The 23858-nt window shown below is 54.2% G+C and overlaps 1 protein-coding gene across 3 annotated transcripts in view; it reads left to right on the forward strand.

The window, feature by feature from the left end:
• Positions 1 to 23858, forward strand: part of LOC140421311 (proto-oncogene DBL-like) — a 261868-nt gene that overhangs the window by 54403 nt on the left and 183607 nt on the right. For 2 of the 3 annotated variants that reach the window (XM_072505953.1, XM_072505952.1), the window contains exons 3-4: positions 387 to 501; positions 8243 to 8333. In XM_072505953.1, coding sequence (XP_072362054.1) covers positions 387 to 501; positions 8243 to 8333 — 206 coding nt within the window. Of the gene's footprint in view, positions 1 to 386; positions 502 to 8242; positions 8415 to 23858 lie in introns of those variants that run through there. The other variant, XM_072505956.1, reaches the window with a different exon arrangement.

Here is a 23858-nt window from a genome sequence, read left to right on the forward strand (position 1 = left end):
CGGGTCCCCTGGGGACATATTCGGGGTGTCAGACCTGCCGGAGCTGCAGACGGGGATGGGGGCGGTTGTTTTAGCCTTTGTCTCACTAATTGCTCGCAGGTGGGTTCTGTTGGGGCAGAGCTAAGCCTCTTAAGGGTTTGTGTATTGCTAAAATGTTAAAATGTTGAAAATTTTAAGATAGATTTATTTCAAAAAAAGATTTGCACTACAAAAGCAGGGCATTCGGCCCAACAGATCGCCGTCGGTGTTTATGTTCCACATGAACCTCCTCCCACAATACTGCCCCTCGCCGCCCCCGCAGCTTTCCTTCATGTACTTGTCAATGCATCAAACAGTAGCACTGGCCACAGTGACGTTACTCTGATATTTGGTGTTGTTTACAATAGGTGGACAAGGCAGAGATGGAGCTGTGATTATAACCTTCCCAGAATACCCCTGCTTCAGTGAGATTTCAGGAGAGGTCATTCAGAAGGTCCTCACGTACCTGACCGCTATTCCAAGGTAGGTAGACTTGCACATTCTCTCCCTCCCCAGTGTTTGGTGCAGTTCGCCAGACCGCTGACCCCCTCCTCCGCACCCAGACCGCTGACCCCCTCCTCCGCACCCAGACCGCTGACACCCACCTCCGCACCCAGACCGCTGACCTCCTCCTCCGCACCCAGACCGCTGACCCCCTCCTCCGCACCCAGACCGCTGACCCCTTCCTCCTGACCCAAACCGCTGACCCGCCTCTGCACCCAGCCCACGGACCCCCTCCTCCTGACCCAGATCGCTGACCCCTTCCTCCTGACCCAGACCACTGACCCGCCTCCGCACCCAGACCACGGACCCCCTCCTCCTGACCCAGATCGCTGACTCCTCCGCACCCAGACCGCTGACCCTCCTCCGCACCCAGACCACTGACCCCCTCCTCCTGACCCCTCCTCCTGACCCAGATCGCTGACCCCTTCCTCCTGACTCAGACCGCTGACTCCTCCGCACCCAGACCGCTGACCCTCCTCCGCACCCAGACCACTGACCCCCTCCTCCTGACCCCTCCTCCTGACCCAGACCGCTGACCCCTTCCTCACCTAGACCGCTGACCCCCTCACCCCCACCCAGACTGCTGACCCCCTCCTCCTCACCCAGACCGCTGACCCCCTCCTCCGCACCCAGACCGCTGACCCCCTCCTCCGCACCCAGACCGCTGACCCCCTCCTCCGCACCCTGACCGCTGACCCCCTCCTCTGCACCCTGACCGCTGACCCCCTCCTCCTGACCCAGACCGCTGACCCCTTCCTCACCCAGACCGCTGACCCCCTCACCCCCACCCAGACTGCTGACCCCCTCCTCCGCACCCAGACCACTGACCCCCTCCTCCGCACCCACACCGCTGACCCCCTCCTCCGCACCCAGACCGCTGACCCCCTCCTCCGCACCCAGACTGCTGACCCCTCCTCCGCACCCAGACCACTGACACCTTCCTCCGTACCCAGACAGCTAACCCTCTCCTCCGCACCCAGACCACTGACCCCCCCTTCCTCACCCAGACCGCTGACCCCTTCCTCACCCAGACCGCTGACCCCCTCCTCACCCAGACCGCTGACCCCCCTCCTCACCCAGACCGCTGACCCCCCTCCTCACCCAGACCGCTGACCGCCCCTCCTCACCCAGACCGCTGACCCCCTCCTCCGCACCCAGACCGCTGACCCCCTCCTCCGCACCCAGACCGCTGACCCCCTCCTCCGCACCCAGACTGCTGACCCCTCCTCCGCACCCAGACCACTGACACCTTCCTCCGTACCCAGACAGCTAACCCTCTCCTCCGCACCCAGACCACTGACCCCCCCTTCCTCACCCAGACCGCTGACCCCCTCCTCACCCAGACCGCTGACCCCCCTCCTCACCCAGACCGCTGACCCCCCTCCTCACCCAGACCGCTGACCCCCCTCCGCACCCAGACCGCTGACCCCCCTCCGCACCCAGACCGCTGACCCCCTCCTCCGCACCCAGACTGCTGACCCCTCCTCCGCACCCAGACCACTGACACCTTCCTCCGTACCCAGACAGCTAACCCTCTCCTCCGTACCCAGACCGCTGACCCGCTCCTCCGCACCCAGACGGCTGACACCCTCCTCCGTACCCAGACAGCTAACCCTCTCCTCCGTACCCAGACCGCTGACCCTCTCCTCCGCACCCAGACCGCTGACACCCTCCTCCGTACCCAGACAGCTGACCCTCTCCTCCCATCCCAGACCACTGACCCCCCCTCCTCACCCAGACCGCTGACCCCCCTCCTCACCCAGATCGCTGACCCCCTCCTCACTGGGCCCAGATCGTCACAGCGATTGCTCTGATAAAGATGCCACGTGGTTGGTTACAATAAATTTTACACCCTTCCTCACCTTACCCTCCCACCCTTCCTCACCTTACCCTCCCACCCTTCCTCACCTCGCCCTCCACCCTACCTCACCTCACCCTCCACCCTACCTCACCTCACCCTCCACCCTTCCTGCCCTCCACCCTACCTCACCTCACCCTCCACCTTCCTCACCTCACCTGCCACCCATCCTGCCCTCAACCCTACCTCACCTCACCTTCCACCCTTCCTCACCCTCCACCCTACCTCAACTCACCTTCCACCCTTCCTCACCTCACCCTCCACCCTACCTCAACTCACCCTCCACCCTACCTCAACTCACCCTCCACCCTACCTCAACTCACCTTCCACCCTTCCTCACCTCACCCTCCACCCTACCTCAACCCACCCTCCACCCTACCTCACCTCACCCTCCACCCTTCCTCTCCCTCCACCCTTCCTGCCCTCCACCCTACCACACCTCGCCCTCCACCCTACCTCACCTCACCCTCCACCCTTCCTGTCCTCCACCCTACCTCACCTCACCCTCAACCCTTCCTGCCCTCCACCCTACCTCACCTCACCCTCCACCCTCCTCACCCTCCACCCTATCAGCATATCCTTCTGTGATTTTCACTTCATATGTTTTTCCAGCTTCCCACCTCAATAATGCGCCTGCTGGAAACGCAAAATAAAAACACAAAATGATGGAAAATCTCACCAGGTCAGGCAGCATCTGTTGTGAGAGAAACATAGTTTTAAAAAAAAAAATTAAGAGTATCCAGTTGTTTTTGTTTTTTTTCTTTTTCCAATGAAGGGGCAATTTAGCGTGGCCAATCCACCGACCCTGCACATCTTTGGGTTGTGGGGGCGAAACCCTCGCAGACACGGGGAGAATGTGCAAACTCCACACGGACAGTGACCCAGAGCCGGGATCGAACCTGGGACCTCAGTGCCTTTGTCCTACTTCACCACCGTGCTGCCCCGAGAGAAACACAGATAATGGGTGTGATCTAACGCAAAGGTTTCTAAGTGTGGCAGCGAATGGGAGCTGCTGCGAGATGCCCGACCCGGCGAGGCAGCCACCTCTATAAAACGTTAATTGGTCCACGAAACGAGGTCCCCAGGGCTTCTCGCTGCAAATGACTGTCCTGCCGGGCTGGTTCGCTGGGACCGCAGCCCCCAGCTAACAAGGGGGAGCAGCCGATCCTGCAGAGCAAACACCACACAGCTCACAGCCATGTCACCGAGAAGACCAGCCCCACGATTCGGGGATACCGGCCTGGTCAGATTGTTGGACGCGTTTGAGATCAGACGGGATGACCAGTTCCCCCGAGGGTGATCTCGGGGAGCGTGACCAGGTGCATCCAGTCAGTGAGAAGATCAACATCCTCCACGGGCCGCATGGTGGGTTGCCACCGTCCCCGCCCAATGCCATCCCGTGCCTCGGCCCACACATGTCCAGCAGTGCCACCCGCCATGCACCCCCCTCGTATGCCCCATTCCTCCCCCGACGATGAACAACGCATGAAGCTCACTATGCCCCCTCTGTGTCCCTGGAGGAGAGGTTGGCCCACCACAGACAGGGGAGGGCTAAGATGGGCAACGGGGTGGCAGATATCAGAGTCCTCAGCACCTAATGAGGAACGGGTCCTGGAGGTCGAGGGGGTGGTCCATGACGGATCTGTCACCGAGGTCGCCGTACGGCGCAGCGGTGAAGATCCACCGTCCCCACCCAGACGACCTGTCACAAGTGAGTTGTTAATGTCATACAGACTGACCCATCACTCCCACTGACCCCATTCTCCCGCAGAATCTCCACCCGACGGCGCTGGCCCATCCGGGGTGGTCCTCCCTCTCCAACCTCCCATGAGAGCACCTCTGGGGCGAGCTCCGAGGAGACCACCCTATTCGAGGCACAGCTCTCATCCCCACCCTCCACCAGCACAGAGACGCGCACCTCGGTGGGCAACAGTAGTGGACAGGCTTCTGGGGCCCAACCACAGAGTTGCTGATGCGCATCAGGTGGAGACAGGAATCCCCAGGCCAGACAGCAATCGGAGGGCTGCTGGATCCCAGGACCCAGCTGGGTCCCAGTCTGATGCCGAGCCGCTGGACCAGGTTCACCCGGAGCTGATGAAGTCGATAGAGTGTGGCCCTGATATTCAGAGGGGGAATGGGGGACGTCAGGGACACTCCAGCAGGTCCATAGCTGATTGGAGGAATCTCAGAGTCTACGCACACAGGAGATAGCACCGAGGCCAACTGTGCTAGGGTGGCAACTGCAATGGTGCAGGACATCAGAACCATTAGTGAAAGTGTTCAAGGCGTGGCTCAGTCGGTGATGACCGTGAGCGTCTGGGCTTGCCGGACTCTTGCCGCTGCTGCCTGTCCTCCATCTTCCGGCTGATCCTGGAGTCCACCCATGACAGCATGTCCCAGTCGCTGGGGGATGTGTTCTAGTCCCAGGTGGACATTGGTGAGTTGCTGTGTAGCGTGTCTCAGTCCTAAGGGGGCATATCCGAGATGCTCCAGAGCACGGCCCGGTCGCTGGGGGGCATGTTCCAGTTGCAGGTGGGCATTGCCAGGGTGCTCCAGGGCACGTCCCGGTCGCTGAGGAGCATCGTCGAGGGCGTTGACACCATGGTGCGGATATTGGGGAGCTGCCAGGCCTGGCCGAGCCAGACGAGAACCCCTGGGCCCTATGGGCACTGACAGGGAGGAGGGAGTCTTGGGTGCCAACCCATGGAGTGGCAACAGCTGTCAGCAGTTCCCCCGAGTTTCCCCCCCCCCCGACAAAGCTGTGCCTCGGAGCGGGTGGCACGGTGGGGCATGTGCCACCGGCAAGTGGATCGGGGCCCTCCGATGGGGTGGGGGGAGTGACAGGGATGGAGGGAAGGGGAAAGCGGAGGGAGGGAGGGGGGATGGTGGATGTGGCCACGTGCTATGAGAAGCGGGCGAGGATAAGGTGCCCCCTGGCCCTTCGGGCTTGCCGGACCCTTGCCGCTGCTGCCTGTCCTCCGCCATCCTCTGGCTGATCCTGGGGTCCACCCAGGCTCGTACTCCAGTTCCTCCTGGTCCGGTGCCTCCTAGTCCTCTTCCTCGGAGGTGGCCACGTGTTCCTCCCCCCTCCACCTCCAGCATGCCGCCCTCCCTGCTGTGCCAGGTTGTGGAGGGCACAGCAGACCACCACAAAGAGGGCGGCCCTCTGGATGGCGTACTGCAGGGCACCACTGGAGCGGTCGAGGCATCGGAACTGCACCTCGAGCAGCCCGGTGCACTGCTCGATGACAGCCCGGGTGGCCACATGGGCCTTGTTGTATCGGGTCTCCGCATCGGTCACCAGCCTCCGTACTGGCATCATTATCCAGGTCCACAGCGGGTACCTCTTATCCCCCAAGAGCCAGCCCCACATCCTGGGGCACTCCTTGAAGAGGCCGGGATGCCCCAGGATGTAGCTGTCATGCACACTCCCCGGGGAGCATGCACACACCTGCTGATGCAATATCAATTACGACGAGACGAGAGTAGAATGTAATTGAGGCTTTATTACACAGAGATGTGTGGCCTCCTACAGCAGCTTACGAAATGGCTGCTGTTCGGAGAGCACACACATTTATACTCCGCCTACTGGGCGGAGCCAGCAGGCAGGGATCTACCCCCGTACCTGTAGTGCAGGGGCCTTACCGTAAAACCCATATATATACAGTATAATACATCAGTGGTGACTACCACACCTGCATGATCTCCATGTGGTGGTCATACACAAGCTGCAGTTCAGGGAGTGGAGCCCCTTTCTGTTGATGTTGGGCACTCCCTGAGGGCCCAGTTGAGTACAAGGCGATATGCATGCCATCTGTTACCCCGGACCTGGAGCATCCCAGCGATAGAGGAGAATCTTGCTGCACGAGCATCTTGTTGGACCTGGTCCATGTCAAAGTTTTTTAAAAAATAATAAATTTAGAGAACCCAATTCATTTTTTCCAATTAAGGGGCAATTTCGCGTGGCCAATCCACCTACCCTGGGATCGAACCTGGGACCTCGGCGCCGTGAGGCAGCAGGGCTAACCCACTGCGCCACCAAGCTGCCTTGGTCCATGTCAAAATTGATCTAGTTTGCTGCCTGGGTAAACCGAGCACCTGTTGTGGGCTGTCGCTTGTCAGATGCCACACAAGTCCCGTCTCGAGCTCTGGAATTATCGTGAGGCGTAAACGTTCCGGGCTGCGGTGATCTTGACGGCCACCGGGAGAGGATATCCTCCTCCTCCTCACGGTGCCACGTCCACGAGGACATGGCACAGGTGCCGCACCACGCGCTGTCTGTCACCTGCCCGATACACCAGCGATGCATGTTCGCCCTGGGTCTTCGCCGGCCTCCCCCTCTGGGTCCTTCCCTGTCCTGATGGGCAGCCGGGTCCTTAGGGTGTGGGGTGGTGTCCTGCACATGGGCCGTCTCCTTGAGCCTCTGTCGATGTTGCTGCTGCTGCCCCCGCCCACCCACCCACATTCCCTGCCACCTGAGACGCCCAGCCCACACAAGTGAGGTGCCCCTGGTCACTGGACCCCAGACTCTGTACCCCAGACATCCACACGTAACGTTACCTGGAGGGGGTGCTGGTCGTCTCCCCGGTGCACACACCCACCCTCTGGTCATGGAGATGTTCCCGGTGCTGGGGCCCAGCCCCTGGGGGTTGGGATGTTGGCTGTCGCCTCCCTCAGTGACCAGGCCTCACGGTCTGACTGGGGTGCAAGGCAATAACTTCCAGATGCTAAATAGCCGCCCACCCACGGGGATCCAATCGGGAGTCGTGATGTGCTCACTTCAGTACCACTGCGAGTTCTCTATTAGCAATAACTGTTCAGAGGCCTCCACGGTCAGTGGGAGCGGTAATGGGTGGTTTCCGAGGCAGGGGCTGGGTTTGCCCCCATAACTGGTACCCATGGTCCAGGAGGTGGCATGGCGGATCCGCGGGGTCTGAGACCCCCCCCCTTACCAACGGCGTCCCACCCTGACCAAGGCTGGCCCCCCAGGGGCTCCCTCCCCGCCGAGCCGCCCACCGAGAACTGGGAGTGTGCCCCACGGCTCACTGCCCGGGAGTGAAGATGGCCACTCACCTGCTCACACCAGCGTCACCGTTTTAAAAGGAAGTATTAATCAATGCCCACGTTACCACTTGCTGGGGAGGCAGTTAGATCACAGGAGGTAGTTAGGTAGTTAGGTACCATTAATTGTATGGAGATTGGGCTAATGTGGCGATTGTTGATTTTGGCGGGATGCTAATTCCATCAACAGAGGCGGGCCGGTGAGATCGCAAACAGGTCCGCGTCCAGCACGGTTTTCTCCTTTCAGCCTCTCCCATGATTGAACGGTCTCCTTGCTCTCTCGCTTAACCGCGACGCGGGCATTAAGTCACGCCCAGAGTTGTTCCTCCCACAGTCCAAAGATGTGCAGGTTAGGTGGGGTAACGGGGACAGGGCAGGGAAGTGGGCCAAGGTAGCGTGCTCTTACAAACGGTCAATGCCGACTCGATGGGCCGAATGGCCTCCTTCTGCTCTGTAGGGATTCTGTGGTCCCACACAGCTGACCATCCTCCGAAGTAGCCGCGAAAGTCACCTTGTGTATTGAGTCGCTGTTCATGACACAGGCGGCTGAACAGAACTTTCATCAAACAGGCAGTGACCTTGGCCACATCCCGACAACGACATTAAAATAAAAGACAAACTATGGAGTGAGTAATTGGGTGGAGTTAGTGGGCTGCGTTAGCACGTGGACTCCCGTTCGCTCTGTCACCCAAGTGGGGAAAAGCAATCATCAGAGGATTTATTTCCCACGGTTATCTGCATTTCATTCTAAATGGGTAACAAGCTGGTTTGACACTTTTCTCTTTCTCACTTTTCTCACAGTCTGCACAAACCTGAAATCCAGTTCGTTGTGATTTTGGACAGGCGCCTGGACACATGGGCATCTATCAAAGCAGCTCTCATCCAAATAGCGGTGTGTAATTGATTTTCCATTAATTCTTCAGTGCCTGTGATTACGAAGACACCTTCTGTTCTCATTAAAGAATTCAAAAAGGTCTGATTTCAATTTAATAAGCAACAGCACCGAACTAGTTACTGCAGAATGTGACTGTAAACTGGACCCTTCCCCTCTCTTCGGGACAACTCCCATTGAGAGGATGGAATAGCCTGTCTCTTGTGATGATATTGATCAGTTACTCAAAGTTGGGGATCAATCATTGGATACACATCGAGTCCCAAATCCATCTAAGTCAAGAGATATTCAACCATCTGAACCTCAGAGGGCAGATAATGCCTCCGCTCTAGCGATGGCACCACCAACAGTACCAGTTCCCCCCCCGCACTACATCCCCCCCCCCCCCCCACACACACACATAAAACTAGACCGCCCCCGATCGGCCGTGCGCCCGAAGATCACCGCACGGATCTGTCCCCCGGCCGCCTATCAGGCCCCAACCCCACCAGTGCGGCTGCGGCCTCAGTCCAGCATCCCGACCGGCAATAGGTGGTTAGTTCTGTGCCGTCGGGAACTCGGCTGGTTGGGAGTGGAGGATCGCTGGGCGGGCCTCTGGCAATTTGGCAATTTGGGGCAGCACGGTAGCACAGTGGTTAGCACTGTTGCTTCACAGCTCCAGGGTCCCAGGTTTAATTCCCAGCTTGGGTCACTGTCTGTGTGGAGTCTGCACTTTCTCCCCGTGTCTGCGTGGGTTTCCTCCGGGTGCTCCGGTTTCCTCCCACAGTCCAAAGATGTGCAGGTTAGGTGAATTGGCCATGATAAATTGCCCTTAGTGTCCAAAATTGCCCTTGGTGTTGGGTGGGGTTACTGGGTTATGTGGGCCTGGGTAGGGTGCTCTTTCCAAGAGCCGGTGCAGACTCGATGGGCAGAATGGCCTCCTTCTGTACTGTAAATACTATGATAATAGGCCCCCAGCCACGCAGAGTACTCCGCGATCGCACCGATTCCTGGGTCCCAGAGAGTTGCCGGACCGGCGCCAAGCCCAGTTTCGGTGAGAAATTGGATTCTCGCCCCAGCGCCGAACGCGATTTCGGTGTGAAATTGGATTTGCGCCCTAGCGCCGAACGCGATTTCGGTGTGAAATTGGATTTGCGCCCTAGCGCCGAACGCGATTTCGGTGTGAAATTGGATTCGCGCCCCCACGCCGAACGCGATTTCGGTGTGAAATTGGATTCCCGCCCCCACGCCGAACGTGATTTCGGTGTGAAATTGGATTCCCGCCCCCACGCCGAACGCGATTTCGGTGTGAAATTGGATTCCCGCCCCGAACGCGATTTCGGTGTGAAATTGGATTCCCGCCCCTGCGCCAAACGTGATTTCGGTGTGAAATTGGATTCTCCGCCCCCGCGCCGAACACGATTTCGGTGTGAAATTGGATTCCCGCCCCCACGCCGAACGCGATTTCGGTGTGAAATTGGATTCCCGCCCCCACGCCGAACGCGATTTCGGTGTGAAATTGGATTCCCGCCCCCACGCCGAACGCGATTTTGGTGTGAAATTGGATTCCCGCCCCGAACGCGATTTCGTGTGAAATTGGATTCCCGCCCCCGCGCCGAACGTGATTTCGGTGTGAAATTGGATTCTCCGCCCCCGCGCCGAACACTATTTCGGTGTGAAATTGGATTCCCGCCCCCACGCCGAACGCGATTTCGGTGTGAAATTGGATTCCCGCCCCCGTGCCGAACGTGATTTCGGTGTGAAATTGGATTCTCCGCCCCCGCGCCGAACGCGATTTTGTGTGAAATTGGATTCCCGCCCCCACGCCGAACGCGATTTCGGTGTGAAATTGGATTCCCGCCCCCGCGCCGAACGCGATTTCGGTGTGAAATTGGATTCCCGCCCCCGCGCCGAACGCGATTTTGGTGTGGGGACTGCGGAGAATCCAGCCCCAGGTTCGCGAGCAGATATGATGGAAACCTGACCTTTGCCTGTACCACTGAGGGGGCGAAGGGAACGTTCTCACCTCCAGTTTCCCCACCGTGTTGCCCTGGACAGATATCACAATCCTTCACCAAATCTGGATCCAGTAGTATTGCCCAACAATTGTCATCGCCGCACCGACTGCACCAGTTCGAGAGGCTGCCCACCACAGCATCTCGGGGCAGCTCGGGAGGTAATAAATAGCAACCTTTCTGATATGTTGACCATTTGTGACAGCCCAGGCCTGTGGGTCAGCTCTTACTGCCAGAGCCCTATAAAAGGAACCAACATCACATCCTTCCCTCTCCAAGGTCTTTTATACATCGATAATCATTACGTTTCTCAGTCCCCAATAATTAGAACAAAAAACACATGCGATCAGTCCATCAAAATTGAGTCTTTCAGGGGGTTTCTGATTTCTAGTGGAGCGGCGTGACTCCTCCGTCCGGGAATGTCCACCGAGGTGCTTTCTGCAGAGACCACCACGCCCGGCATCTCCTCAGGTGCTGATAACCCAGTGTCATCCGTTTCCATGGGTACGACAGGCCCGCCTGCCACAGGCTGGCTCGGTACTTCACTGTTTCCTGCTGGTAACATGGTTTCAGGTGGCCGTACTGGCTGCTGGGACAACTCTCGCCCTCGTAAATGGCCGACATGCTCCTGGCCGATTCCTCCTCGTACATCCGCTTTATCAGACAAAGGTCCTGTTTTTGGCCAACAACTGTTTGTTATCTATATCAACGATTTGGATGAGAATGTAGAAGGCATGATCGGTAAGCTTGCAGATGACACTAAAATAGGTGGTATTGTAGAGAGTGAGGAAGGTTATCAAAAATTGCAGCAGGATCTTGATCAGCTGGGGACGTGGGCCGAGAAGTGGCAAATGGAGTTCAATACAGATAAGTGCGAGGTGTTGCATTCTGGAAAGTGAAATCAAGGTGGGGCTTTCACAGTGAATGGTTGGACCTTAGGGAGTATCATGGAACAGAGGGACCTTGGAGTTCAGGTGCACGGTTCTCTAAAGGGGAGTCACAGGTAGATAGGGCAGTGAAGAAGGCTTTTGGCATGCTGGCCTTCATCAGTCCGGGCATTGAGTATAGAAGTTGGGAAGTTATGCTGCAGTTGTACAGGATGTTGGTGAGGCCGCACCTGGAGTATTGTGTTCAGTTTTGGTCGTCTTGCTCGAGGAAAGATGTTATTAACCTGGGGAGAGTGCGGAAGAAATTTACAAGGATGTTGCCAGGACTCGAGGGACTGAGTTTCAGGGAGAGATTGGACAGGCTGGGACTTTTTTCTTTGGAGTGTAGGAGACTGAGGGGTGATCTTCGAGAGGTGTATAAGACCATGAGTGGCACAGATAGGGTGAATGCACTTGGTCTATTTTCCAGTGTTGGGGAATCGAGAATTAGAGGGCACAGGTTTAAGTTAAGAGGGGAAAGAATTAATGGGAACCTGAGGAACAACTTTTTTACACAGAGTGTGATACGTATGTGGAATGAGCTGCCGGAGGAGGTGGTTGAGGCAGGGACATCGACAACATTTCAAAGGCATTTGGACAGATACATGGACAGGAAAGGTTTAGAGGGATATGGGCCAAATGCAGGCAAATGGGGTTAGCGGAGATGGGCTTTTTGATTGGCCTGGATCAATGTGGGCCGAAGGGCCTGTCTCCATGTCGTAGATTCTACGATTCTTTGATAACTCCCAGGATCTAACTCGAGCCGCTTTCAAAAGTTCTGAAAACGACCTTGTTGATTTGCCTGAATCCTGATCTTCTGGTGCACTGACAGGCCCTTCCCCTCCCGGGAAATTCGGAAACACCAGGCTTAGTCGGGTCCTAAGACTCCAGCCCGTCAACAACTCTACTCCCGTTGTAGAGTGCGGAGTGATTCTACAGCCCAGAAGGAATTATGAGATTCTGGTCTCCAAGGTCGCCCCTGACTGCTTCTTAAGGCCGACCTCCAAGGTTCAGACGGTTCGTTCAGTTGGTATGTTGGACACTGGGTGGTAAGGCACCGCCCTGATATGCTTAGTGCCATTTAAGGAGGTGACATTTTGAAATTCAGCCTCCGTGAAGGTGTTCCATTATCCGACACAATGACTTCAGGAATCCTGTGGGTTGAAAAACACTGACGCAATTTCTCAATTGTGGCATGCGACAACGTTGTGCCCAAGAATGGCCCCGCATAATCAACACAAACTCTTACCCATGGCCGGCCCGACCATTCCAAGGATTCAGTTGGCATCCTTGAATGAAATGAAATGAATGAATGAAATGAAATGAAAATCGCTTATTGTCACAAGTAGGCTTCAAATGAAGTTACTGTGAAAAGCCCCTAGTCGCCACATTCCGGCGCCTGGTCGGGGAGGCTGGTACGGGAATGTAGCGGGCAACCTTTGTTGCATTTGGTCCTGTTCACAGTGTTTCACTAGACTCTCCGTGTTGGTAGCAATGCGAGGCCGCCATAGATAACTCCGAGCGAGCATTTTCATCTTAGATGTAGCCGGATGGTCACCGCGCAATTCGCCCTGGAGCAACTCCCTTCCTGGTACAGGGATGACTACCCTGGCACCCCAAAGTATGATGGCATCTTTGTTACTTTTGTATATGGTGTGGTTTTATTTCTTCAGAAACTGGCCCAACCTCTTCGTATCCTGTGCTTCACTTTGGACAAGAGAGGATCCGACCTGGTCCAATGCTTGAATTGTTGCCCCGAAACTGGCAACATGTCCAAGGAATTCAGCACAGTGACAATTTCCTGTGTTACTGGGGGAGGTGCGACACGCTCTGGTAAAGGCAGGCGACTAAGCGCATCGGCATTCGCGACATGTGATCCAGGCTGGTGTTTGAATGTACATTCATGGGCAGAATGAATTAGCACCCAACGCTGAATTCTTGCTGCTGCGATTGGCAGAAGAGCCTCATCATCTTTACAAAGACTTGAGTGGTTTGTGGTTGGTAACAATGGTGAGGTGCCTCCCGTATACACTCTGGTGAACCTTCTTCACCCCACATACTATTGAAAGGCTTCTCTTTTGACCTGAGAGTAGCATTTTTCGACCTCTTGGTGGTCCTCGAGACATTCCCTATAGGCCTTTCAGACATCGGCATCCACCTTATGGGCCAATACATCACCGACAACACCCGGAGAGGCATCACAGGTTAACCCCAATTCCTTGGATGGGTCGAAATGCATCAATTGACACGATGAATGTAACTCTAGCTTTAGTTTGTTCAAAGCTTCTCTCTAGGACGTCTTCCAAACCCAACGCTGATGCTTCTTTAGCAGCAAATGTAAAGGCGCCAATCATGTTGACAAATGTGACAGAATACACCCACAGTGAGTCACCATTCCTATCAATGACTTGAGCTCAGATGTGTTTCTGGGGGTGGAACCTTCTTTATTGCTCTGACCTTCAAGGTGTATTCCTTTTGCACCTGCGCAATATCCCAGATAGGTAGGCTCTCTCAGTGGCTTGAAAAGTGCATATTTCCTTCCTGAGGCATACTCCAGCCTCTTGAAATTTCTTTGGCACCTCCTCTAAGTTAGCTAGGTGCTCAGCTCCTGACGATCCAGCTGTCAAAACATCATCCAGGTAGACTATGGCTTGTGGCAGACCTTGCTGTAGACGTTCCATTGTCCTCTGGAGAATAGCACATGCTGATGACACACCAGAAGCTGGGTGTGTAGACTGAAACACATTTTTGTGCGTGTTTATTGTAACGTAACCTGGGGAAACCACGTCTCACTCAAGTTGCTGATATGCATGACTCCTATCCAGCTTTGTACAAGACCCACCTGCAGCCAGCTTTGCGTACAAGTCTTCAATCTTGGATGATGGGATACTTGTTTATCTTGGCAGTTTAGTTAGCTGCTAATTTATAGTCTCCACAGATGAGGACTGTCTTGTCAGGCTTTATCACGGGGTCTATGGGTGCTGCCCACTCCACAAATTGAACTGGCTTGTTCTACCCAGTTCTACCAATCTCTTCAAATCCATGTCCAACCTTTCTCGCAAGGCGTATAATAATAGTAATAATATAATAATCGCTTATTGTCAGAAGTAGGCTTCAATGAAGTCCCTGTGAAAAAGTCCCTAGTCGCTACATTCTGGCACCTGTTCGGGGAGACCGGTACGGGAATTGAACCCGCGCTGCTGCCTTGTTCTGCACTACAAGCCAGCTGTTTAGCCCACTGTGCTAAACCAGCCCCATATGGTAATGGTCTCGCTCTAAATATATTAGCGGTTGCCTCTGGATCTACATGGCACAAAGGCACTGCTGCCTCACAGCGCCAGGGTCCCAGGTTCGATTCCCGGCTTGGGTCACTGTCTGTGCGGAGTCTGCACGTTCTCCCCGTGTCTGCGTGGATTTCCTCCGGGTGCTCCGGTTTTCTCCCACAGTCCAAAGATGTGCAGGTTAGGTGGATTGGCCGTGCTAAATTGCCCTTAGTGTCCAAACAAAAGTTCAGGTTAGCTAGGGTTGGGGGGGATAAAGCAAAACAGTGGGCCTAGGTGGGACATTCTGGATTGGATTGGATTGGATTTGTTTATTGTCACGTGTACCGAGGTACAGTGAAAAATATTTTTCTGCGAGCAGCTCAACAGATCATTCAGTAAATGGGAAGAAAAGAAAATACATAATAGGGCAACACAACATATACAATGTAACTACATAAGCACTGGCATCGGATGAAGCATACAGGGTGCAGTGTTAATGGGGTCAGTCCATAAGAGGGTCATTTAGGAGTCTGGTGACAGTGGGGAAGAAGCTGTTTTTGAGTCTGTTCGTGCGTGTTCGCAGACTTCTGTATCTCCTGCCCGATGGAAGAAGTTGGAAGAGTGAGTAAGCCGGGTGGGAGGGATCTTTGATTATGCTGCCCGCTTTCCCCAGGCAGCGGGAGGTGTAGATGGAGTCAATGGATGGGAGGCAGGTTCGTGTGATGGACTGGGCGGGGTTCACGACTCTCTGTGGTTTCTTGCGGTCCTGGGCCGAGCAGTTGCCATACCAGGCTGTGATGCAGCCCGATAGGATGCTTTCTGTGGTGCATCTGTAAAAGACCCTGGTCTTTTCCAGGTTGGTGTTGATGAACACCAAGATCTGGTGTTCTTTCGGAGGGTCGGTGCAAACTCGATGGGCTGAGTGGCCTCCTTCTGCACTGTAGGAATTCTATGGTTCTTAGGGGTGCACAGATCTTCAACTGGAGGCCCTTTATTTTGCCTAACTCATCGTGAAAATCATTCTCATACTCCTTCATTAACTCAGACAACCCTGGGTGCCAGCCTTACACTGCCAAGGTGCCAGGGTGGCACTGCCAGCTGGCATGGGCACTGCCAGGGTGGCACTTCCAAGCTGGCATGGGCACTGCCAGGGTGGCACTTCCAAGCTGGCATTTTGCGTGCATGCATGATCGTGCTGGGGGATGCCCTCGTGGGTGGTGGGGGGTGCAGCAGGAGGCACCAGGGACCGTCCCATAGTACGTTTGGGCCGGGGATCGCTTCGGGGGCCTCAGACATCGGGGCGCCATTTAAAAACGAGCTCCACTCGCCGGAACTCCCCTGTGTACAGCAAGCGGGGCTGTGTGCGGCCTTGGCTGTGCGTTCCCCATTGAGGCCACGGGTCGCGCTGTGTAGCCACACGTGTTTATCGGCGCCGTGCGCATCGGGAAACACGCGGTTAAACACACTCGTCATGGGACTTTGGGCGAGATTCTGTGGCCGCGTCTGCCCAGCAACTGGAGAATCCCTCCCAAGGTGAATGGATTTTTCCATTCCATACGCCTCGCCCGTGGCGTTCTTGTGGCGGACGGGGCAGGAGAATCCAGCCCTTTGTTCCCAGTGAGTTGAATTGAGCCGAGAGTTAACATTTCAGGCCTGTGACCTACCAGAACTGAGACAAAGTAGAAATGTGGCAGGCTATGAGTGAGAAAGAGGGAAGAGGCAATTGGCAAGAAGAACAAAAGAGAAGGCCTGTGATAGGTGGAGAGAAGTAGCGATTAAATCCCTACAGTGCAGAAGCAGGCCATTCAGCCCATCAAGTCTGCACTCAGGCCCACACCCCTGTCCCACAACGCCCCTCTTTTTGTGGGAGGAAACCGGAGCACCCGGAGGAAACCCACGTGTCACTGGGAGAAGGTGCAGACTCCGCACAGCCAGTCACCCGAGGCCGGAATTGAACCCGGGCCCCTGGCGCTGTGAGGCAGCAGTGCTAACCACTATGCCTAATGATATTGTCACCTGGCTAGTAATCCAGAGACCCTGGCTAGTGCTCTGCGGACCCCGGTTCGAATCCCACCATGGCAGTCGGTGAAATATGAATTCAATAAAAATCTGGAATTTCAAAAGTCTGATGAAAGCATTGTCGATTGTCGTAAAAACCCATCTGATTCACGAATGTCCCTTAGGGAAGGAAATCTGCCGTCCTTACCTGGTCTGTCCTACATGTGACTCCAGACCCACAGCCATGTGGTTGACTATTAAATGTCCTCTGAAATGGCTCAGCAAACCACTCAGTTCAGTTCAGTTGAAGGGCGATTAAGGATGGCAGTACACCCTGGCAGGATGCTGCACGGCACTGGCACCGCGACAGGAGGTTTTCATGGTCTAGGCGTAGTTGGGCAAGTAAAAAAAAAAACACAGCTGGACCTAGAGCAGGTGTGAGTGGCAGGATAGTAAAGTGGAGGCATTCCCCTAATTGTGTATCCTTGGGTGACCGTTTACAAAGTGGTGGAAGTGGCCTAGCCAACATTCTTCACCAACCAAATCGCTAATAATTGTTTGACTGGCGGAAGTCCATTTTCAACATTACGCAATAATTCCTGATCTTGCAGTTTGTGTTTAACCTTGACGGGTTGTTTATAGCCTTTTGTGCACAGCTGAGATATTGTTTTGCAGTTCATATCCCAGTGAGATGCAAACATCACCTTCCAAACCGTTTTCAAATCCAATCCATCACTTTGATGACATTTCAACTGTTGTCATAGCTGTGAGTGGGGGATTTGTTCCCTTTGCTGCCGAATAATCATGGCTGTTCATTCCTCACAAAGCACTTTGGAACATCTTGGTGCAAACACGGCCAATTAAGAAAAAGTAACAAAAGCTGCTTCACAGCTCCAGGGTCCCGGGTTCAATTCCAGCCTCGGGTGACTGTGCGGAGTCTGCACGTTCTCCCCGTGTCTGCGTGGGTTTCCTCCGGGTGTTCCGGTTTCCTCCCACAGTCCAAAGACTCTTGCAGGTTAGGTGGAGTGGCCGTGATCAATTGTCCAGGTGGGGTTACTGGGTTATGGGGATAGGGTGGGGCGTGGACCTAGGTAGGGTACTCTTTCCAAAGGCCAGTGCAGACTCGATGGGCCGAATGGCCCCCTTCTGCACTGTAGGGATTCTATGATTCTGTGAACCCCACCAGGCAATCAATATTTGCCCAGGAGAGGACATTAACCGGGGCTATTCAAACTGCTAGGCCTCTGGTGAACCTGCAAAGTTTGAACAGAAGTAGATCCACTACCAACTGTCCAGCCGACTGAGTTATACTGGCCCTTAATCAATCCCAAACTAATCCCACTGCCCCAAACTCACACGATAGCCCCGTATCAATCCCTAACTAATCTCACTGCCCCAAACTCACACAATAGCCCCGTATCAATCCCAAACTAATTTCACTGCCTTAGCCCCGTATCAATCCCAAACTAATCTCATTGCCCAGCTCTCTCTCCATAGCCCTGTATCAATCCCAAACTAATCCCACTGCCCTGCTCCCTCCCCATAGCCTTAATCAATCCCAACCTAATCCCACTGCCCCGCTCTCTCTCCATAACCCTGTATCAATCCCAAACTAATCCCACTGCCCCGCTCTCTCCCATAGCCCTGTGTCAATCCCCAAACTAATCCCACTGCCCCGCTCTCTCCCATAGCCCTGTATCAATCCCAACCTAATCCCACTGCCCCGCTCCCTCCCCATAGCCCTGTATCAATCCCAACCTAATCCCACTGCCCCGCTCTCTCCCCATAGCCCTGTATCAATCCCAAACTAATCCCACTGCCCCGCTCTCTCTCCATAACCCTGTATCAATCCCAAACTAATCCCACTGCCCCGCTCTCTCCCATAGCCCTGTATCAATCCCCAAACTAATCCCACTGCCCCGCTCTCTCCCATAGCCCTGTATCAATCTCAAACTAATCCCACTGCCCCGCTCTCTCCCATAGCCCTGTATCAATCCCAACCTAATCCCACTGCCCCACTCTCTCCCCATAGCCCTGTATCAATCCCCAAACTAATCCCACTGCCCCGCTCCCTCCCCATAGCCCTGTATCAATCCCAACCTAATCCCACTGCCCCGCTCTCTCCCCATAGCCCTGTATCAATCCCAAACTAATCCCACTGCCCCGCTCTCTCTCCATAACCCTGTATCAATCCCAAACTAATCCCACTGCCCCGCTCTCTCCCCATAGCCCTTAATCAATCTCAAACTAATCCCACTGCCCCGCTCTCTCCCATAGCCCTGTATCAATCCCCAAACTAATCCCACTGCCCCGCTCTCTCCCATAGCCCTGTATCAATCCCAACCTAATCCCACTGCCCCGCTCCCTCCCCATAGCCCTGTATCAATCCCAACCTAATCCCACTGCCCCGCTCTCTCCCCATAGCCCTGTATCAATCCCAAACTAATCCCACTGCCCCGCTCTCTCTCCATAACCCTGTATCAATCCCAAACTAATCCCACTGCCCCGCTCTCTCCCATAGCCCTGTATCAATCCCCAAACTAATCCCACTGCCCCGCTCTCTCCCATAGCCCTGTATCAATCTCAAACTAATCCCACTGCCCCGCTCTCTCCCAGAGCCCTGTATCAATCCCAACCTAATCCCACTGCCCCGCTCCCTCCCCATAGCCCTGTATCAATCCCAACCTAATCCCACTGCCCCGCTCTCTCCCCATAGCCCTGTATCAATCCCAACCTAATCCCATTGCCCCGCTCTCTCCCCATAACCCTGTATCAATCCCAAACTAATCCCACTGCCCCGCTCTCTCCCCATAGCCCTTAATCAATCTCAAACTAATCCCACTGCCCCACTCCATCCCCATAGCCATATATCAATCCCAAATTAATTTATCTCTGCTTGCCTTCTTCCATCGGGGACATCCTTGCTTCTGGAACGGTGGAATACCCGACAACAGTTTTAGCCTGTGCTACCCTCTGAAGAAATACACAAGAGGACTTTTGGTTCTGGACTCACGTGAAACTTTAAGTCTTATTTTAATTTTGGCCTTGCTCTGTGCCCCTTCCTTCCCCTTATCCCTCCTTTATTCTGTGAATGCAGAAGGAGCAGCCATTGCAAAACCCCTTCCTGTGTTTTGTGTGTGTGTTTTCAAAATAAATCAACCCTCTTTTTTTTTTACCGTGGGCAGGATTTTTCAGCCGCGCCGGCCCAGCGATCGGAAATTCCCGCCCTTGGCCAATGGACCTTTACATGGTCCCTGTCCCGTCCGTGGCAATCTTGCCGTGGGCGCGACCAAAAAATCCAGCCCCTTATCTGATGTTTGGTGGGGGGCTATTAATAGAAGATCGGAACACTCCAAACTGAAGGGTTGGGGAAAATACACAGGAGGAAATCAGAAGTCCGATACACCTTTCTGTTAGTGGATAGGGAGTGGGATGAGAAATCGGGACTGTATAAATTAATCCTCCTTTTGACCTTAACAGTATAAATAAAACGTTCAACGACAGTCTCTGAACGATGTGGAACAATTGGGTGTTGAGCGGTGCAAAAACATTCACTAAAGCTGGAAATGTGGGAACATGGCCAGTAGTAACATGTCAGTGAGGTATTGACGTGTGGAATAAACTCGATCCCAATATTGTCACCAAATCATTTCTGAAATGTGGAATATTGAATACACTTTTTAAAAATTCATTTACGGGCTGTGGGTGTGGCTGGTCAGACCAGCATTTATTGCCCATCCCTAGCTGCCCTTCAGAAGGTGGGGGTGAGCTGCCTTCTTGAACCGCCGCAGTCCCTGAGGTGTAGGTACACCCACTGTGCTGTTAGGGAGAGAGTTCCAGGATGTTGCCCCAGTAATTGATGGTACTGAGGACGATTACTTGTGGAATGATGATGCCGAAGTTTCCGGTGCCGCCAATAATGATGATTTTTAAAAAAAATTCAGAGTACCCAATTATTGTTTTCCAATTAAGGGGCAATTTAGCGAGGCCAATCCACCTACCCTGCACATCTTTGGGTTGTGGGGGTGAGACCCACGCAAACACGGGGAGAATGTGCAAACTCCACACGGACAGTGACCCAGGGCCACGATTCGAACCCGGGTCCTCTGCGCCGTGTGGCAGCAGTGCTAACCACTGTGCCACCGTGCCGTCCTGCCAATAATGATGATGACCACGTAAGGAAGATCCATAAGATGATATTATGCTGACTGGGATGAATTATTCAGTGAATCGGGTAGTGATCCGAGTGATTTTGAAGGATTTCAATGCAAAGTGTTGTAGTTTGGGTTTTATCGCATGTATTTGTACTGTGTTGGATAAAGTGAATTTTTTTCTTGCATTCTTTCACACGGCGTGCGCGTCGCTAGACATGTTGACATTTATTGCCCATCCCTAATTGAGAAGGTTTGGTGGTGAGCTGCCGCCTCTAACCACTGCTGTCCCTGTGGTGTGGGCACACCCTCACTGCGGTAATATAGCTTTTAGATGGTAAACAGTTTGTAATGTTGTAAAACAAATAACTGTTAAAGAATTAATATGAATTATTTAGTGTTGTTGGCTTTTATTTCCTTTCATAAGACCATAAGACATAAGAGCAGAATTAGGCCACTCGGCCCATCGAGTCTGCTCCACCATTCAATCATGGCTGATTTTTCTCACCCCCATTCTCCTGCCTTCTCCCCATAACCCTTGATCCCCTTATTAATCAAGAACCTATCTATCTCTGTCTTAAAGACACTCAGTGATCCCTTTGTGATGGACCCAAAGAGAGGAACAAGGCTGAAGGGGCACTTTCTGGGTCCTAATGGTCCATGACTTTAATTGTAGGGTGAGATGATGAAAACTAGAATGGACCGGTTGGGCAGAATGGCCCGAGATACCTATGTGTCTTGGGGCAAGGAGCTGGAGACGGCCCTGGAGGTTCAAACCATCCCTGAGGTTGGCAAGCTGAGGATGCAAATCTCTCGCGATTAAAAATAAAATGAGTAGACTTCCGGTGGCGGCTATGCAGGAGTAAGTCGCACATTTGGCGGCTCCCGCTCGGGTCGGACTTTTGGACCTTTTCCCCCGATTTTCTACCGGATTTGAATTGTAAAACTGATGACCGAGGTAATTGTGAACTGAATTCCCACATCGGTGCATGGAGAGAAGGACTATAAGTGCTCCTAAAGGCAGAAACAGGAAGACAGAGAAGGCTTGGGCTGAAGCTGCAGCGGGAGACAGCATGGCGGAGGACCGGACCTCTGGTTTGTCGACCCAGCGGTCAACGGAGCAGCTGATGCAAGTTATTCAGGAAGGCTTCGCTAAGCAGAAATGGGACTGCTTGGACCCGATAAACGAGTCGATTGAGCGGCTGGAGCTTAGATTGGACGGCCAGGATCGGGCAATCCAGAAGGTGGAGAAGGCACTGGCTGAGCAGGAGGAACATCAAACTGCGGTGGAGTTGGAGGTGGGGATGCTGAGAGACCAGCAGAAGAAGCTCCTGGAGAAGGTGGAGGACCTAGAGAATAGGTCCCGCCGGCAGAACTTGAGAATCGTTGGGCTCCCGGAGGGGTCCGAAGGAGCGGACGCTGGGGCATTCATTGCGGGTATGTTTGAGAAGCTGCTGGGGGAGGGGAGATTCTCCCGATACTTGGAGGTGGACAGGGCTCACAGAGCACTCGCGAGGAAGCCGCGGACGGGAGACCCCCCCGAGGCCAATGGTGGTGAGATTCCACAGGTACTTGGATAAGGAGTGCATTCTACAGTGGGCCAAGCAGACACGGAGCTGTAAGTGGGACAATAGCATCCTGCGGGTCTACCAAGACCTGAGTGTGGAGGTGGCCAGGAGAAGAGCAGGCTTCAACCAGATTAGGTCGAACCTTCTAAAGAAAAAGGTGACGTTCTGGCTGTTCTATCCGGCCCGTCTCTGGGTCACGTACGAGGAACAGCAGTTTTATTTTGAGTCGCCTGAGGACGCGCTGGACTTCACGAAAAGGAGAGGACTGGTGCTGGACTGAGATCGTTTGAACTTTGCTGCAACGTTCTTGTTTTGTTTTTTTTGTTTTCCTGTTCTTATAAAAAAAAAAGTTTCTCGTTTTTCGTTTTGTGGAAGGTGTCTGTAATGCCTTCTGTACTGAGTTGGGACCAGTGGCAGAGCTGAGTGAGTTAAGGTTTTCATTTGCACTGTTGGGGGATGGAGGTGTGCTTGATTAGATCTTGTATTTTTCTGCCGGGCAATTGTGTGGGGATTGTTTGATGTTGGAGTATGTTTGTATGAGCGGGGGGAACAATAGGTGGGAGACTATCCGGCACCAGGGATGGGGGCCACCAAGCTAGCAGGGTGGGCTAGCTGACGGAAGCGCAGTGGGGGGTGTGCATATGTTTGATTTATTAAAGGGGTTGGGTTACTGAGTGTTGTTACTAGGGGGGGGAGGGGGCTAAATGTTCTGCTGACGAGGGAAGGACTTGGGCTAAGGGACAGAGAGGACGTGGTAATGTTGCAGGAGACGCACCTTCAAGTAACTGACCAGGTTAGACTGAGGAAAGGCTTGGTCAGTCAGGTCTTTCACTCGGGACTAGATTCAAAAGACTAGAGGGGTCGCGATTCTGATCATTAAACGGGTGGTGTTTGAGGAGGGTGGAATTGTTCCGGATGTGGGAGGTCAGTACATTATGGTCAGTGGGAAACTGGACGGGGTACAGGTGGTATTAGTGAATGTGTATGCGCCAAATTGGGATGATGTGGAGTTTATAAAGAGGATGCTGGGGAAGGTACCGGACCTGGACTCGCACAGGTTGGTCATGGGAGGGGACATCAACACAGTTATTGACCCTGGCTTGGACCGGTCAAGCTCGAAAACGGGCAGGGTGCCAGCAATGGCAAAGGAACTAAAAGGGTTCATGGAGCAGGTTGGGGGGGGGGGGGGGGGGGGGGGGTGGATCCATGGAGATTTGGGCAGCCAATGGTGAAGGAGTTCTCCTTCTACTCACACGTGCATAAAGTGTACTCCCGGATCGATTTCTTCATTTTGAGCAGGGCCTTACTGGCAGGGGTGGTGGACACGGGGTACTCGGCGATCACAACCTCAGACCATGCTCCTCACTGGGTTGACCTGCAGGTTAGTAAAGACAGTAACCAGCGCTCGCACTGGAGGTTAGATGTGGGACTTTTGGCTGATGAAGGGGTGTGCGAGCTGCTGAGGAAATGTATTCAGAACTACCTGCAGGTCAACGACACGGGGGAAATGTCAGCAGCGGTGGTCTGGGAAGCACTGAAGGCGGTGGTCAGAGGGGAGCTGATCTCGATACGGGCCCATAGGGAGAAGGTAGACAGGGCAGAGACGGACCGACTGGTAAAGGAGG

The sequence above is a fragment of the Scyliorhinus torazame genome, chromosome 5 (genome assembly GCF_047496885.1).
Source record: "Scyliorhinus torazame isolate Kashiwa2021f chromosome 5, sScyTor2.1, whole genome shotgun sequence".
NCBI classification, from domain to species: domain Eukaryota; kingdom Metazoa; phylum Chordata; class Chondrichthyes; order Carcharhiniformes; family Scyliorhinidae; genus Scyliorhinus; species Scyliorhinus torazame.